The sequence below is a fragment of the Phlebotomus papatasi genome, chromosome 4 (genome assembly GCF_024763615.1).
Source record: "Phlebotomus papatasi isolate M1 chromosome 4, Ppap_2.1, whole genome shotgun sequence".
Lineage (NCBI taxonomy): Eukaryota > Metazoa > Arthropoda > Insecta > Diptera > Psychodidae > Phlebotomus > Phlebotomus papatasi.
In genome coordinates this window covers 2,102,316-2,120,293 of record NC_077225.1, presented here as the reverse complement: position 1 = coordinate 2,120,293, position 17,978 = coordinate 2,102,316, and the positions used below count along the sequence as shown (strand labels likewise).

The following is a 17,978-nucleotide window of genomic DNA, read 5'->3' as shown; positions in this document are numbered from 1 at the left end:
CCCTCAAACCGTTTTTTAATTCTTTCTCCTAGAGCAAAATACGTCTGTGTTTATAACTAAATGGTACAACACACGCATTAATTATTATTCACATGAATCTTGTACCTTAACTTAGTTACAAATTTAAAAATACTTTAATAATTTATTTATATTATTAAAATATTGATTATTCCAAATATAAGAATATTTCGTGGCTTTCTATTAAATATAAATCCTCATTCATTTAATAAAAATGTTGTGTATTGTTACGGGATTTACCTGGGAAATAGAAGAATATTTAGTAAAATCCAATCCCAGAATTGTCGCCGAATCCCGTGGTGCACGCGTGGTAGAAAAACTACACTTTTTGGGTTCAACAGATATATTTAATTCACTTTAATAAAAATTTTTACAGAGGTGGTTTTTTACTCCAAGACGGTCGGGTGGAAAGTAACGGATAGAAAAATGAGGTTCCCTCATGGTCAGCGCCCGGTAGTCACGGTAGTCATTGTGCGCTGACTATGAGGGAAATTCTAGGTGGCGGGTAATTCAAATTTTGCCACCTAACACCTCCCCCCTTCAAGGAAAGCTAGTCTTTACCCTTGAAGCGATCGCTAATGCGATATGGCCTTGCCCTCAAACGGCGATACATCGGTGTGTGTTCGGGTCTCGGGAGTTCTGGAGAATCAGCGGGGGTTAGCTCATCCTCTTGAGCAACTTCTTGTCCCGGATTAGCCGAGACACCACTAGACGAATCAAGTGTGTCGCTATCGTCTTGTGTGTCCGAACTAATAGTGACAGCTGATCGTGGTGAAGAGTGTCGTGAGTTCGTCGTGATTGGAGCAGGGCGTGGTGGAGTCACCTCGGATGAGGTTTCATCACGAGAACCTCCAGGCACTGGAGATTTGACTGGTGTTTGTGGTGACTTCACAGGCGATTTTGTGGGAGATGAGCGATCCAACGTCTCCGTGACGCAAGATCGAGTTGGCACAGGAGCAAGTGGTGGAGATGGTGATGAGTGATTGAACAGAGGCACAGCAGCAGAAGATTGGTCAGAGGAATTCCCGGGCTGTACAAAACGGTGCTTTAATTGATTTGTGTGAGATCTGACGAGAAGTCCATTGGTTAGGCGAACATTGTAAGTAACAGATCCTCGCCTTTCAATGATTTTTCCGGGAGTCCACTTCCACTTTCCTCCTTGTGCGTATGTCTTGGCGTATACCCCCTCCCCCTTCCGGAAGGAGCGTTGTTTTGTTCCGTGACGTTTGTTGTAATCACTCTCCATTTGCTCATTGCGCTGCAGGGGCTCCACTGGACGATGTTTGAGGAGATCAAAGATTGTGCGAACTTTCTGTCCAAACATAACCTCAGATGGAGACATTCCTGATGGTGCATACTCGTTAGGAGTTACACGGTAATTGGCCAAGAATCTCTGAAGAGCAATGTCGATTTTCTGCGATGCCTGTTTCTCCAGAGAGCGCTTCAAAGTATCGACCAAGCGCTCACATTGCCCATTAGACGATGGAGAATATGGACAAGTGCGAAGGTGCTGAATTCCATTGACGCGGCAGTATTCCTGGAACTCTCCGCTGACAAACTGAGTCCCATTGTCACTGACGATGACCTCAGGAAGTCCAAGACGCGCAAAAACTTCCGATAGTTTCTGGAGGGTCAGTGAGGTCGTCATGGAAGATGTTTGAAATACCTCAGGCCACTTGGTATAGGCATCGATGATGAGTAGAAAATACTCTCCCTTGTACTTGGCATAGTCGATATGGATCCTTTGCCATGGCCGGGTAGCCAGTGGCCATGATGCGAGATCGGTCTTTACAGGGGACCGGGATGCAGTGGCACAGTCGGAGCAATGGCGCACTTTCTCCTCAATATCCTCATCAATTCCTGGCCAAAACACGTAGCTGCGTGCCAGGGCTTTCATGCGTGACATTCCCGGATGGGCTTCATGTAGCTGTGTGAGGATTTTGCTCCGAAACTGTTCAGGTACCACTACCCTGTCCCTGTAAAAGACACAATCATGGATTAATGACAAAGCATCACGGATCTTATAATAGCGAGAGACTTCCCTGTTTTTCACGGCTTTTTGGGAAGAAGGCCAGCCACCTTTCACGTACGCAGCAACTTCCTGGAGAACACTTGATGATTTGGTCGCGCTCTGGATCATCCGGAAATTCACTGGTAATGGAGATGTTGCATCTGTCAAAACCATCTCGTCAAATGATTCTTCGAGTTGAATTCCAGCGATGATTACGTCATCATCAGAATGTTTGTGGTTAGAAATCAGTCTGGATAGTACGTCTGCGTGACCGAAACTTGTGGTGGATGTGTATTTGATCGTGAAATCGTACCCCAATAGTATGAGTGCCCAGCGTTGGAGTCGGTTAGCCGTGTGAATTGGAATACCCTTTTTGCTGCCGAAAATAGACACTAAAGGTTTGTGATCTGTCAATAGTGTGAAGTTCCGGCCGTAAATAAAACGATGGAATTTCTTTACAGCGAAAATAATTCCAAGTGCTTCCTTCTCGATCTGGCTATATCGCGTCTCTGTGTCTGTCAGTCGTCTAGAGGCGTGATAGAATGCCTTCATGCTGCCATCAGGAAACTGGTGATAAGCCACGCACCCCAGTGCGTGAGATGATGCGTCAGAGGCAACTATAATGGGCAAACTTGGGTCGTAGTGCGTAAGCAACAGATCAGAGGTAAGTATCTCCTTGAAACGGCGAAAAACTTCTTCACACTTTGGTGTCCATTTCCATTTGACCCCCTTCTTGAGCAAATTGTCCAAAGGAGTTCGTAAATCACTCATGTTCTTCACGAATTTTCCCCAGAACTGGATAGCTCCAAGGAAACTCCTCAGCTCAGTGACGTTTGTGGGAGCGGGCATTCGCTTAATAGCCAGTGTTTTGTCGGGATCTGGTCGCAGGCCATCTTTGTCTGTAATTACGCCCAAAAATTTGATGGAATTGACAAAGAACTTACATTTCTCGAGCTTGACGTGGAAATTAAAATCCTTTAGTCTCTGAAAGACTTTCTTCAGCGTTGAGAAATGGGCCTCCGGAGTTGCGCTAGCGACACAGATATCGTCGAAGTAGCATATCACGTCCGGAATTCCTTGAAGCATGCGCTCCACGACTTCCTGGAAAATTCCTGGAGCACTCCTGATGCCAGGTGGAAGCCGATTGAATCGGAAAAGTCCCCGAGGAGTATGAATGGTGAGTAATTTGCTCGATTCTTCATCCATGGGCACTTGTAGATATGCATCCGACAAGTCTATATGGCTAAAGACACTCTTGTTGGACATGCGGCTGAACAAACTATCTGGATCCGGAATTGGATAGTTATTCATCTCGATGGACTCATTGAGACCAGTAGAGTAGTCTCCACAAATCCGTATGCTGCCATTCGCTTTGCGTGCCACGACGATGGGTGCGGCCCAAGGGGAGTATTCCACTGGAGTGATGATTCCAGATCCCTGCAATCTTTGCAGTTCTTCGTCGAGAGTTGGCAGCAGATGGAAGGCAACAGGGCGTTTTGGCCGGAAGATAGGCACGGCATCGGGTTTTAGATGGATTGTCGCTGTGACACGAGTGCATTTCCCAATTTCCGTTCCAAAAACGTCTGGGAAAGCTTCCTGGATCTCCTTGACAGCCTTCGTGGTGTCAATTTCTTCTTGAATTGCATAACAGTAGGCGCTAGGCGCTACATCCCACAATCCGAGATCACTAATCCATTCTATCCCGAACAGGTTCGTCTTGGCATTGTCGGATACCAAACATCGACCTCGAGCTTGCTTTCCATGGAGCACAATGTCACATTGGAACTCACCAATGATGGGAATCCTACGTGATTGAGCATCTTTGACATGAACAGATGGTTCTGAGAGGTTAGGTTTTCCAAGAACCTCCCAAGTACTCCTGGATACCACCGAGACATCCGCAGCGCAGTCCAATTGGAAATCCACTGAGTGGCCGTTAATCTGCGGAGTCAAGAATTTTCTTCCTCTCGGATGAGCGGTGAAAACTGCATAGGTGTTTGCCGATGCCTTCTTCTTCTTCTTGAAGAACCTCTTCTTGGGCTTTCCAGCGGTTCCTCTGCTGTCTTCCTGACCCTTTTTAGGGGGACAGTAACCCGTTTTGTGACCGACAGTATCACAATCCTGGCATTTCGTATTTTTGTGGACGCAGTCCCGGATGAAATGCATTCCGCCACACAGGAAACACGGTCGAGGCGGGCGGTCAGACTGTGAAGAGGGTCGCGATGGCGTCTTCCGGATAGCACTGACGTTGGCAGGAGTGATATCAAGACGAGCATCCTTCTTCATATTGGAAATTCTCTGAGCTTCATCAATCAGGAACCCCAAATTGATTTTGTTTGAGGGCTCAGTTTCCAAGCATGTCAGTAGCTGCTCCCGGACAAAGACATGCTTGTCACTTTGGATGCTGATGCAAAAGATCAATGCCTTAAAGTGATCAGGCGTGCATTCACCTAGCCGAAAATCTTCACAAAGGCTGTTGATAGCAGCCCCGTGCGCTGCCCAATCCTCAGATTCCTTCATCACATGCTGTAGGCACTTCCGACGAAGACTGAAGAGAGACTCTCCCTTTCCAAACAACTTGGAAAGTCTCGAGATGTTGTCATCGAATGAGAGATCTGCTGGGTTTATCGGACGTAGGAGATTGGCATATCTGTAGTAAGCAGTATTGTCCAGTCGACGGAGAAGGAGTCTCACACGTCCTGCATCGTCGAGATTGCTTCCATCGCTCAGGAATGTTGACTTGTACCGGGAATACCACACACCGAAGGTCATATTGTCCTCCGGAGAGAACGTAAATGCTGCTATGGAGCGAGCAAGGGCATCCATGGACACTTCAGGTATTGATGATGTGGCTTCCGGAACAATTGGCTTAACCTCTTTCAGCTTGGCATCTATGAGCTTCTCAATTGCGGTAAGAAACCCAGACAGAGGATCATTCCCAGCTTGAGCCATTCTCGATCGCCAGTTCTGTTGTGTATTGTTACGGGATTTACCTGGGAAATAGAAGAATATTTAGTAAAATCCAATCCCATCCTCGTCGCCAGTTCTGTTGTGTATTGTTACGGGATTTACCTGGGAAATAGAAGAATATTTAGTAAAATCCAATCCCAGAATTGTCGCCGAATCCCGTGGTGCACGCGTGGTAGAAAAACTACACTTTTTGGGTTCAACAGATATATTTAATTCACTTTAATAAAAATTTTTACAGAGGTGGTTTTTTACTTCAAGACGGTCGGGTGGAAAGTAACGGATAGAAAAATGAGGTTCCCTCATGGTCAGCGCCCGGTAGTCACGGTAGTCATTGTGCGCTGACTATGAGGGAAATTCTAGGTGGCGGGTAATTCAAATTTTGCCACCTAACAAAAAATAACAGAATTCAATTATTTTATTTAATGGAATTGTCGTACGACATTCGTAGGATTTGTCTGATTTCCTTTTTTTTATAGGGTGTCCACCATTGACTTTACCACACAATTTTGCAAGTCAAAAATAATTTTTATATTTAGCAATAATTGCAAGGTTTTAACCTTTATTTTTATGCTTACATGATATTAAAAGCATGAAAGATTTGTTTGGAGGCGTTTCAGAATTTTCCTAAAAAAATATTTTTTTTTAATAGGCAAAATATGATAATTAAAACGATTTATTATAGAATGGGGTGTGACTATATGAATTTTCAATAAAAACTCTAACGGTAACCAGTCTCTGCATTTTCACTAACATATAAAGAATCTATGAAATTTTGCGATATTCTATTGACATATTGGGACTTTGAAAACATTTTCTCCATATCTGTGGTAATTATTTGTAGCGCCACCACTAGGGTGTTTCAAAAAAAAAAGTCTTTTTGGCCCAGGTGGAAAAATGTTCTATATGATGAGACAATTAAATGCTTCTTAGACATGAAAAATATCGGACGTTGTTTAGAGGTGCTCCAAGGCCACTTTAGGTACAGTGAAAATCACCAAAAATTCATAAATTCGCCGGGAATAAATTTCTCAACGACAAACTACTGAGATTTTTATCTCAATATTTTAGTGCAATATTGCTAATTTAGTAGACAATGTTTTTGCAAAATTTCATTGAGATCGGATAAGAAATAGATTTTTAAAAAAACAATTGGTAAGTTCAAAACTTTAAGAAATAAGAATGTGCCAACTCACATATTCGCTAATAATTCATCTTCTAGTGATCAGAAGTTAATTAATGATAGCTCATTGGAAAGGTAATGAGTTGTACTACAATGTTTGTAAACATACCAAGTTTGGGAAATCGCCGCAAGGTGGCTCAAACATGAAATGTCAGTAAAAATTGCCAAGATTTTACCCTAGAGTTGGTAACTTGAAAATTCATCTATAGAAAACTTTAAAAAATATTGAAGTACTGTCTTTTGCTGATCGTAAAGGATACTTAGGATTACTTATTATCTATATGACCCCCCGTTCCGACCACTATAAATGCATGATTTGTGTGATAGAGGCTTCCTACAAAAATACAAACACTCTAGTTTAGAGCAAAATTCATTGGAAACTGTCTAGAGCGCACTGAAAATGTAACTCTATGGAAACTCTATCAAGTGGAATTCTTCAGGGGGCCACCTTGATTAGAATCAAGCGTTAATTTGATCTTTAACATCTACTTATTAAGCACAAAGCAAATTTCTTGAGGATATAGGACGTTCCAAACATTTTATTTTTTTTCCTCACTTTCTATATTGATCTAAAAAGTAACAAAAAATGTCTTAATGTTTTCTTATGTTTTCAGACATAATAAAAAGATTAGGCGCTGTTTAAAAGTGGTACAATGGATTTTAAATTGGTTAAAAATTAAGAAAAATAAGTACGATTGTCAAGAAATCAATTTCTATACTGAAAGTCAAATAAAATATTTAAGAAGTCTCTTTTTCTTCTTGTAAGGAACACATAGTACTGCATTTCGTTTGTCTACGAACTCCTGCTCTGATTATATAAAAGGTCCCATTTCAGTGATAGAGGCATGGACAGAGTCACCGGAGTTACCTTAAATATAAAAATTGAAATCTGTCTTATCCCTTTTAGAGAAATTTTGTTTTCCACTTTACTTCAAGATATTTAAAAAGAATGCCTTAATTTCTAATTATTTTACAGCGCTATTACACAAGGCTTTTCACAATTTAGCTTTACATTAAATTTTGCGCATTAAGATGTTACAATGACAATGATTTTACAATTTATTTGTTTCTACTATGGCATAAAACGCAAAATCCTTTCCTCCTATGACCTGTCCTTGACAATCTTTTTTTTACCCCCAAAAGACTTCTTCATGTAATTTTTTAACGAAGCTTTTTTTTAATTTATCCAAGTGGCAAAATATTTTTCTTTTATTTTTCTTGACCCGGTCTTTACATCGTCCTAAAACACAATGTCCTTTCATCCTAAGACATATGATAATGATAAATTTTTTCTAGCCCCCGCAAGACGTTTTCAAGTAAATTTTTTACGAAGTTTTGTTTTTAATTTACCCAAGAAGCAAAATCTTTGTTTTTTTTTAATTTTTTTTTAACCCTGTTTTTACATCGACCTAAATCACAAAATCTTTTCCTCCTAAGACCTGTCCTTGATATTTTTTTTTAGCCCCCAGAAGACGTTTTCATATAAATTTTTTACGAAGCTTTTTTTTTAATTTACCCAAGTAGCCAAATATTTTTTTAATTGACCCTGTCTTTACGTCGACCTAAAACAAAACACAAAATTCTTTCCTTGTAAGACCTGTCCTTGATAATTTTTTTTAGCCCCCAAAAGACATTGTCACGTAAATTTTTTACGAAGCTTTTTTTTTAATTTACCCAAGAAGCAAAATCTTTGTTTTTTTTTAAATTTTTTTTAACCCTGTTTTTACATCGACCTAAATCACAAAATCTTTTCCTCCTAAGACCTGTCCTTGATATTTTTTTTTAGCTCCCAGAAGACGTTTTCATATAAATTTTTTACGAAGCTTTTTTTTTAATTTACCCAAGTAGCCAAATATTTTTTTAATTGACCCTGTCTTTACGTCGACCTAAAACAAAACACAAAATTCTTTCCTCGTAAGACCTGTCCTTGATAATTTTTTTTAGCCCCCAAAAGACATTGTCACGTAAATTTCTCACGAAGCTTTTTTTTTTATTTACCCAAGAAGCAAAATCTTTGTTATTTTAATTTTTTTTACCCTGTTTTTACATCGACCTAAATCACAAAATCTTTTCCTCCTAAGACCTGTCCTTGATATTTTTTTTTAGCCCCCAGAAGACGTTTTCACGTAAATTTTTTACTAAGCTTTTTTTTAATTTACCCAAGAAGCTTCTTTGCTTTTTTACCCTGTTTTTACATCGACCTAAACCACAAAATCTTTTCCTCCTAAGACCTGTCCTTGATATTTTTTTTTAGCCCCCAGAAGACGTTTTCACGTAAATTTTTTACGAAGCTTTTTTTTTAATTTACCCAAGTAGCCAAATTTTTTTTTAATTGACCCTGTCTTTACGTCTACCTAAAACAAAACACAAAATTCTTTCCTTGTAAGACCTGTCCTTGATATTCTTTTCAGCCCCCAGAAGACGTTTCCACGTAAATTTTTTACAAAGCTTTTTTTTAATTTACCCAAGAAGGAAAATCTTTGTTTTTTTTAACCCTGTTTTTACATCGACCTAAACCACAAAATCTTTTCCTCCTAAGACCTGTCCTTGATATTTTTTTTAGCCCCCAGAAGACGTTTTCACGTAAATTTTTCACGAAGCTTTTTTTTTAATTTACCCAAGTAGCCAATATATATTTTTTTAATTGACCCTGTCTTTACGTCGACCTAAAACAAAACACAAAATTCTTTCCTCGTAAGACCTGTCCTTGATAATTTTTTTTAGCCCCCAGAAGACGTTTTCACGTAAATTTTTTACGAAGCTTTTTTTTTTAATTTACCCAAGAAGCAAAATCTTTGTTTTCTTAAGCCTGTTTTTACATAGACCTAAAACACAAAATCTTTTCCTCCTAAGACCTGTCCTTGATATTTTTTTTAGCCCCCAGAAGACGTTGTCACGTAAATTTTTCACGAAGCTTTTTTTTTTAATCTACCCAAGTAGCCAATTTTTTTTTATTGACCCTGTCTTTACGTCGACCTAAAACAAAACACAAAATTCTTTCCTCGTAAGACCTGTCCTTGATATTTTTTCAGCCCCCAGAAGACGTTTCCACGTAAATTTTTTACGAAGATTTTTTTTTTAATTTACCCAAGAAGGAAAATCTTTGTTTTTTTAACCCTGTTTTTACATAGACCTAAACCACAAAATCTTTTCCTCGTAAGACCTGTCCTTGTTAATTTCTTTTAACCCTCAAAAGACTTCTTCATGTAAATTTTTCACAAAGCTTTTTTTTTTATTTAGTCAAGTAGCAAAATCTTTTTTTTTTAATTTTTTTTACCCTGTTTTTACATCGACCTAAACCACAAAATTCTTTCCTCCTAAGACCTATCCTTGACAAATTTCTTTTAACCACCAAAAGACTTCTTCATGTAAATTTTTCACGAAGCTTTTTTTTTAATTTACCCAAGTGGCAAAATCTTTTTTTTTTAATTTTTTTGACCTTGTTTTTACATCGACCTAAAACACAAAATACTTTCCTACTAAGACATGTCCTTGACATTGTTATAGGGGGGTACTCGTTGATTAGAGAGATGGTTTGAAATATGTCTGAACGGTATTTGTGGAACGAAAGCATGATTGTTTATATTCCCGCTTTTGTAATTGGGTTGATATTGGGACTCAATATTGTTCCCCGTCATTCTTGGTACAAATGACCTTTGATGCATACTTTCAGCGATGCGTGGGTAAGAATTTCGAGTGTAGTTATTATTGTAACGGGTGACTAAGAAATTTGGGGACATATTCTGCCGCGGAATTTCGTTACTTTTGTCAATCTCGTTAATTGAATAACCCGCTCTTCTGAGACGATTCTCAGTTAAAACAATCGCGTGTTGTAAGTTATCCGTTTTTTCAGCACGTATTAAAATTCGTATCTCTGGGTCAGCTATTGCATTTGTCAATGTTTCAACTGCAAGAGCATTGAGAGACGCTTTAATTTTCTCCGGGATATTTTGTTGCCCAAATTCAGACGCATATGCATTGATGGCAATATTGAGACTTTTTTGAATTCGTTGCGTGAATTGCTTGAATGTCTCTTGGGATTCCTTCTTACATGTGTATAAGTTTTCCCTTGCCTCATCTATCCCTATACTTCTATAAATAGTATTCAATATATAACCTTTGAGTTGGTCATATTTGTCTAACACACTATTATCATTGATTTCATCATATATTTCTACACTCATTTTACTAAGTAATAATGACGTGAAATATTGATCCATTTTTGGATCTTTTTCAATATTGTATAGGGAATAAGTAATGTCCGCGTTCTTAAAGAATAATTGTATCGACTTACGTGTGAGCTCTGGAAATGCTGCCACACGTTGATCCAGCCGCATGAAGGGTGCTCCGTCCTTGAAGTCTTCCTGCATGATGGGGCTTGGTGTATGGAACTCCTCTTGAAGAATATCAGTTGTCTGCTTCGACTCTGTAATTTCTTCAGGAAGAGGGCTCACTGGTTCTTCCAAAGATGACGTTGCAGACTGACTATGTAGCTCTGGCTCTTTCTTTGGAATGGGGGGTGCGATACAAGCTTCGTCCGGGCTGAATCTCGGAGTATTCCCAGAAGGCGAGTTTTTCAGGAGTTTTTAGTATCTCCTCCTCAGGTTCCTTCTGGTCAGAGGGATTTTCCGCTGGAAGGCTTATCTGGCTGGGAAGTAATTCCTTCTCAGTGCTTCTCTTTCGGTTTTCCTCCGCAAGTTCCTGGTCTTGAACGACGTCACACACAATATTTCTATTGCGAAGTTCAAGAATTTTTGGCTCAGTGGGCATCTACGTGCTGATGGGCCCTTGGGAGCCTCTGGTCTTCCTGTCTATCGGTTCGTTGTCCTCACGGGGTGATAAGGTGTTTTAATCACTTTAATCACTTCCCGGGCGAAAACACCAATGTAGTGCCGTGGTTTTTTAGGAAATTGAAAATTTTTCTCCAAGTACACGTCCACCTCAGGAAATCCTCCAGTCGGATCGGTCCAGCAGATAGTGAATAACAAAAGGTATTGGCACCAATAGTATTTATTTCACTTTTTGAATTACAACCAGTGCTCTCAAGAGAAGTCACTGGCGACTGAACAATTACACTAATTTCGGCAGCCCTTTTATACCAGAATCTCAGCTATAGAAGACACTATTCTCCAATCATTGAACCCTATTTTTCTTACTGTTGTTTGCGATATGCCCTTTTTTATTTTACTATTGGTTGTGTGCTATTTTTGTCTCTATTTTTTGTACTGCACCTGCACCCACGAAATGTGGACATCTCATAAATTATGATCGTAAATTATCTCTGCGCGATGGTCTCTTATTTTTTTTGTCATTCTCCAAGTGAGAATTCTTCCATCGAACTCTTTTTATTTCTCTTTGGGTTTGATCTTCGTCAACTCCCATAAATTATCTTCGCAGAGTGATCCATAGAATATGGATCATTACAAATCATCTTAAATTTCGCCCAATATTCTTACAGAGTGATCCATAAGATTTGGATCACTACACCCCCATCTAGCGCAACGTGTACACTGAGTCGCGATTTGCCTGTTCGCAGACGGCTTCTCCCATGTGATTTTATGTCTTAAGACATATCTGCTGTTGAAACGGAGCTTATCACGCCTAAAAATCACGATTTTGCGTGATGCAAATACACATCATACACAGAGCTTTGGCTCTGTGTGCGTGGAGATTTGGCGCTTTCAGCGACATAGCATGTGTAGTAGTGAGGAAAAATCGTGAAAATGGCTGTTATTTTAAAAATCACGCAAACTTTATCTCGCGAGCTCCTGGAGGTCCCGAGATGAAAAATTAAATGCATTTGAGGTGGAAAATTGCTGTTTAACGCAAAGAAATAGTTATTAATATTCTTTCTATTAATTTTAAGAAATATGTAATTCCCATTGTTTCACTAGATTTTTTGTGAAGCCCCTTTCAAAACGGGGATGGGGAATAGAGTTTGGGAAGGAAATAATAGTATTTAAAGTTGGTGATACAAACTCTATGTACAAAAAATTATTCCACCAAGTTGATAAATAATTTCAAAGAAAATAAGCCAAGCTTATTTTAACAGAACAATACCTTGTGGAAAGTGGCAAAAATTTATAATATTGTATTTTCATACAATGCAATGATGGGAACCATCTTAGAGTAAATTCTACTGAATTTAGCAAAATTTGCCTAATGGGTGACTTTGTAATTAACTTTTGCGATGGTGGCGACGGTAGATGCTTCGATCTGACTACTTACTCCGGGAAAACAAATTTTCTTTCTCAAAAAAGCCACGAAATTTCAGACAAATCACTCATAAACAATACCCATCAAAACTTCGTTCTACAATTCCGTGTTTTTTCTTCTGTTTTTCCAGCGACATACTCAAGAGCATGAGTTTCATGCTGTGAAAAAATTACTGCTAAATTTATGAATACCAATTCTGACCCATCCGTCTAAAATATTTACGACAATTCATAATTTATAAGAGTTACTTTCAAAATTTGTACACCATTTCCAACTTAATATTTCCCCTTGCCTGTGATTTCTCGAGGTTTTACAGAAACACATAGTGAAAACTATAAATTAAAAAAGAAAATCATTGAAAATTTTAATTTTCTTGCTTGGCACAGTAGTTGCAAGAAAACTTATTAAAATTGGCTAAATTTATGAAATAGAATGTCCAACGGTAATTATTTTGAAATTTTATCACGCAGCCAAAGAGCGAATGAGAGAGTGCGAGCGAAAGCAAGAGTGTGCTCAAGATTGACAACTGCAGTGGAATTAAATGTAGTTGACGGATTTTTCCAGAGTTTTTCGCGAATTTTCTTAGTTGGTAAGTCAAAGGACAACAATTTTAGTCTCGTGAAAGGTGTTTGTGTGCTTTACAGTGATTATTTTGTTTACAATTTCATTTAATGTGGGCCGAAGCCAGCCTCACACACGCAAGCACTATCACGAAATTAGTGATAAATCTGCGTTTCACAGCAAAATAAGGGCCCTGATCTCCTCCGTGAATTCCTTCAGGATGGTGTCTCGGCTTACGTACACCATATACACTCCAATTTTCGGTCTCGGTTGTTTCGCTCCCGAAGTTGTTTCAGCGTTATATGTTCTGTCTCGTGTCGTCATTTGTTTCACTTGTTTCACATTTTTGGACTGGATTTTGATATCGCTCATTACTTCTTCCGCTGAATAGGACTTATCGAGGCCTTTCAGAACTAGTTTTCTATACAGTTCTGTTTTTATTGAAAAAGTGTGAAATTCCACTTTTTCTCTTCTAGGAAATTTTTTACTGCATCATGATCAACTTTATTGTAAGTGATGATGTTACTCGTGTTGGTGTATGAGCGAAAATGCACATCTTTTGCAATTTTTGTCAATTCCTCGTGGAATGCTTTTATATTGTTGATTTTACTCAGCACCTTGATTGGCGATATATTTGGTGTTTTCGGCTGAATGTCTTCATCCATTTCGCTGACGGTAACGGTTGATCCGCCGTCATCATCATCGTCCAGTACACTGAACTTATTTTCACTCACTATGGGTACTTCCATTTTTCTCTTAGCCATTTCTGACACGTGGCACTCTGAGTGGGCCACTTGGACCCACTCTTTGTTTTTTTTACGCCTTTTGGCTTCCAATTTAAGAATTTATTTTTTATACTATATATTAATTTACACTTTAATTGTCCTTTTAAAGCACTTCAACTCACTTTTCTATTCTTTATACTTTTTTCACTGTGACTACTGTTTGGTTTACGTCTGTTCGGTTCAAGCGTTCAAACCGGAATCACCTCTCTATCAAAAAAGTTTTTATCCCTTTTATCTGCACACTCTCTCTTTCATGTGCCATTTAATCCCACACGTATGGGGTCTTTATTAGATTTAATAATTTTATCATCATGTGATTCACAAAGAATATTTATGTACGATCAGGCTCCTCTTCCTGGTATCTCAGACCATGACCTGATATGTGCTTCGTACAGTTTGCGTCTCCCTAAGCCTTCTAAAACTTACAAAATTACAGCGTGCATTAAAAATTGTAATGGTTCTGCTGCTCGAGCTGCGGCTTCAGAGGTTGGTTGGGGGGATGTCCTGCTTGCGACTACAGCCACAGAGAGGGTGGAGGGCTTCTCTACTTTAGTTAATGATTTGTTTGAGAGAGTTGTGCCAAAGAAGCGCTCACTCGTCCCTCCCTTATCGACTCCCTGGATCGATGATAGCATAGTGTCGTCTATAAAGCGCAGAGACGTTGCATATAAAAAATGGAAACGATCTGGCCGTTCAGCTGATAAACTTTCATTCAAGAAGCTTCGTAATGAAACTCGTAATCTTATTAAATCTCGTAAAAAAACGTCATTTTGACAAGTGCTTGGATCCTAAGCTTCCATCAAGAACTTTTTGGTGCAATATTAAAAAGCTTGGTCTGCGACCGTCTGTGTCATCAAGTGAAAACAATTCAATCTCAGCTCAAGAGTTGTGTGTATTCTTTTCTTCCTATACGTCTGATCTGTTGATTTCTCCTTCTTTGCCCCCCGCGCCCTGGGAGGGTTTTAGCTTCAACTGTGTTTCGCAGGATAACGTAGTTTTAGCTATCTCACGTGTCAAGTCGAATGCTATGGGGTGTGATGGCGTCTCTCTTCAATTCATCAAAATTCTTCTCCCGGTGATCCTTCCAGTGCTCACTGATATCTTCAATCATATAATCACAACTTCAAATTATCCTGATTCTTGGAAACGGGCTCTTCTAGTTCCGATTCCCAAAATTTCTAATCCTAAATCTCCCTCTGATTTTAGGCCTATTAGCCTTCTTCCTGTTCTATCAAAGGCCTTTGAGTTTCTTCTTCACGAGCAGATATCACAATATTCAGAGGACAACAGGCTCCTCTGTGACTTTCAGTCAGGCTTTCGAAAGGGCCACAGCACTACGACGGCTCTCCTGAGAGTCAACCATGACATTGCGTCTTTAATGGATCGAGGTCGCTTCGTAATTCTTGTCCTGCTGGACTTTACTAAGGCCTTTGATAGCCTTCCTCACAATCTCCTATGTTATAAATTATGTTCCCTTTTTAAATTTTCATCCTCAGCAGTTGCTCTTATACAATCCTACTTCACTGGAAGGTCACTAATCGTGAAGTATTGTGAGAATATTTCGCCCCCTTCTCTTTTAAATAAGGGCATTGGACAAGGTTCAATTCTAGGCCCATTGCTTTTTTCTCTCTTCATTAATGATTTACCCTCAGTATTGAAAAATTGCTCCTTTCATCTTTATGCTGATGACCTTCAAATCTATGTTGAGGGTGATCCTTCTGATCCTCTTCAAGCTTTTCACCTAATGAACGGTAATCTTTCTAAAATTGAGCGCTGGGCGTTATCAAACGGATTAATTCTGAATCCTAAAAAGTCGCAAGCTATTGTGATTTCTAAAAAAGGAGTTACCATTGATTCCAGTCCATTGCACCTTTACGGTGAAACTATCCCTTTTTCTGATCAGGTCAAAAACCTAGGTATAATCTTCAATACAACTCTCTCTTGTAGAGAGCCACTTCATTTGCCGAAAGGTCAACTATTCCCTGTATACCCTTAGACGCTTCCGGGACATTACGCCCTATGGCACTCGCTTGATCCTCGCGCGAGCGCTTCTTCTTCCTTTTTTTAATTATGGAGCAGAGCTATTTTTTGCGGCGGATAGTGACACAATTCGTCGTCTGACGGTCTCCTTTAATGATTGTGTCAGGTATATTTGCGGCATAAGTCGCCGGGATCACATCACTCCATATAGAAACGTTTTCATTGGTTTTGATCTAAGATCCCTTTTGAAGATGAGAACTGTTCTATTCCTGTTTCACCTATTGATTTCCGGATGTCCTGAGTACCTGTCGAGTCTGCTGGTTAGGGGGGGTTCGGCCAGGGTTCGGGGACTCTTGGTGCCTAGAGTGGGCAGTGACTGCCTTTATAAAACTTTGTTTGTTAAAGGCGTTACTGCTTACAATAGCATACCGAATGATAAGCGCACTTCTGCTGCATCCATTCGCCAATTTTTTCAAATAGAGGCCTGAGAAGCTTGGGATGTGGAAAATCTTTTCTTTTTTTTCTCTTCTTTTCTCTCTTTATTTCTCCTTATTTTCATTTTTATCCTTTTTTATTTTAGTTTTTTTTTATTATTATCTTTTTTTTTCTTTCACAATTGTAAAAGGGATGATCCTATTATTGTGAATAAATACATTATTATTATTATTATTATTATTATTATTATTATTATTATTATTATTAATTGTCCAGTTTTAAGACGTGTGGCATGGAATATTGTTGGTGTTGTGAGTCACTTGGTAAATCTGTCCTTTTTATCTGGAGTATTTCCTGAAGAGCTGAAGAAGTCGGTGGTGGTTCCAATCCATAAGAAAGGTGACAGGCATAGACTGGAAAACTATCGCCGGATTTCGTTACTGTCCATATTCTCTAAAATCTTTGAAAAGCTTATGAAGAAACGCTTAGTTAGATTCTTGTCTAGGTATGGGATTCTCTGCAATCATCAATTTGGTTTCAGGGAAGGTAGAGGGTGTGAACAGGGCTTAGAGGCTTTCCTTGGAAGAGTCGCTGATGATTTGAATGATGATAGAAAAGTGGCTGCTGTTTTTCTTGACATCTGTGAAGCGTTTGACACTGTCAACCACGAGCTCCTATTAAGAAAACTCCATGCTGTGGGCGTCAGAGTTATTGTCAAGGGCTGGTTCAGTTCTTATCTGGCACATAGACGACAGTGTGTTAGGATTGGCAATGAATTGAGCTCGTACAAGTACATTGAGTCTGGGGTTCCCCAGGGTTCTATTTTGGGGCCAATATTGTTTATCATATATATTAATGACATACATAATATAGGATTGACTGGCTTCCCTACCACTTATGCGGACGACTTGGCGGTCACTTATTCGGGGGATACCCAACAGTCTGTTTTGCCAGACGTGGCTTCGGATTTAGGTAAGCTGAAGATGTGGTTTAACCATCATTTCATGCTTCTGAGTTCGAAGTCCAGATTTATGTTCTTTTCTTTGAGGGGGTCTCCAGGGGTACCGCCGCTTTATGTGCACTCCGATGGCTGTGATGATTCGATGGTGGGGACTGAGGGATGCAGGGCCACATGCTTTGAACTTCAACGAGCATCTGTGTTCCGATATTTGGGAGTTATGGTTGATCAGGCTTTAAATTGGAAGCAGCACATTGAGGGTCTGCGGGCTCATCTTAGACTTTCCATACGATTTTCTTTAGACTCAGGGAGTCCTGCCCGCGTGGGGTGGTGTCATCATTTTATTACACGATGGTGCAGTCTAGACTGCAGTATGGGGTATCTTTCTGGGGTTCTGCTTATCCCTCACATTTGCGTAGCCTTAAAGCATCACAGAGAATTCTTCTGCGAATTATGTCTCGTAAGGGTAGGTTTGAGAGCTCAGAACCGCTGTTCAGAAATTGGAAGATTTTTTCACTTAGATCCTTATATGTATACCGAACTATGAAATTATTCTTTAATAGGTGTGGCGAAAGAATCATTAGGCCACCACACAATGTTCGTCCTCTGATGGGTGTACGATTGCGGGAACCTTTCGCTGTACCTAGACCTAGGAAGGAATTCTTCAAGCACAGCTTTGCCTACTGCGCTCCCAAACTGGCCAACTCTTTGTGGGGTGTATTTGGAAACAACTCATTTTCCTTTGGCGAACTGAAGGTTTATCTTATCAATGAACATGATGATGTTATTACCAGACTCATTTTATGATTGTTTTAATTGGATTCCTTGCTTGATGATCCTGCCATTTTGTTTTATTTATTCGTT

General features: G+C 39.5%; 2 protein-coding genes across 2 annotated transcripts; both read right to left on the bottom strand.

Annotated features, from left to right (window-relative positions):
- Positions 1-568: 568 nt before the first annotated feature.
- Positions 569-2,887, bottom strand: LOC129808494 (uncharacterized protein K02A2.6-like). The gene has a single exon (XM_055858271.1). It carries the CDS (start codon positions 2,876-2,878, stop codon positions 569-571), a length of 2,310 nt encoding a protein of 769 aa, XP_055714246.1. The 5' UTR covers positions 2,879-2,887.
- Positions 2,888-2,969: 82 nt separating this feature from the next.
- Positions 2,970-13,720, bottom strand: LOC129808493 (uncharacterized protein K02A2.6-like). The gene is made up of 4 exons (XM_055858270.1): positions 13,445-13,720; positions 10,474-10,684; positions 3,070-5,022; positions 2,970-2,983 (listed from the first exon to the last, which is right to left on the bottom strand). Exons 1-4 carry the CDS (start codon positions 13,718-13,720, stop codon positions 2,970-2,972), a joined length of 2,454 nt encoding a protein of 817 aa, XP_055714245.1.
- Positions 13,721-17,978: the final 4,258 nt, after the last annotated feature.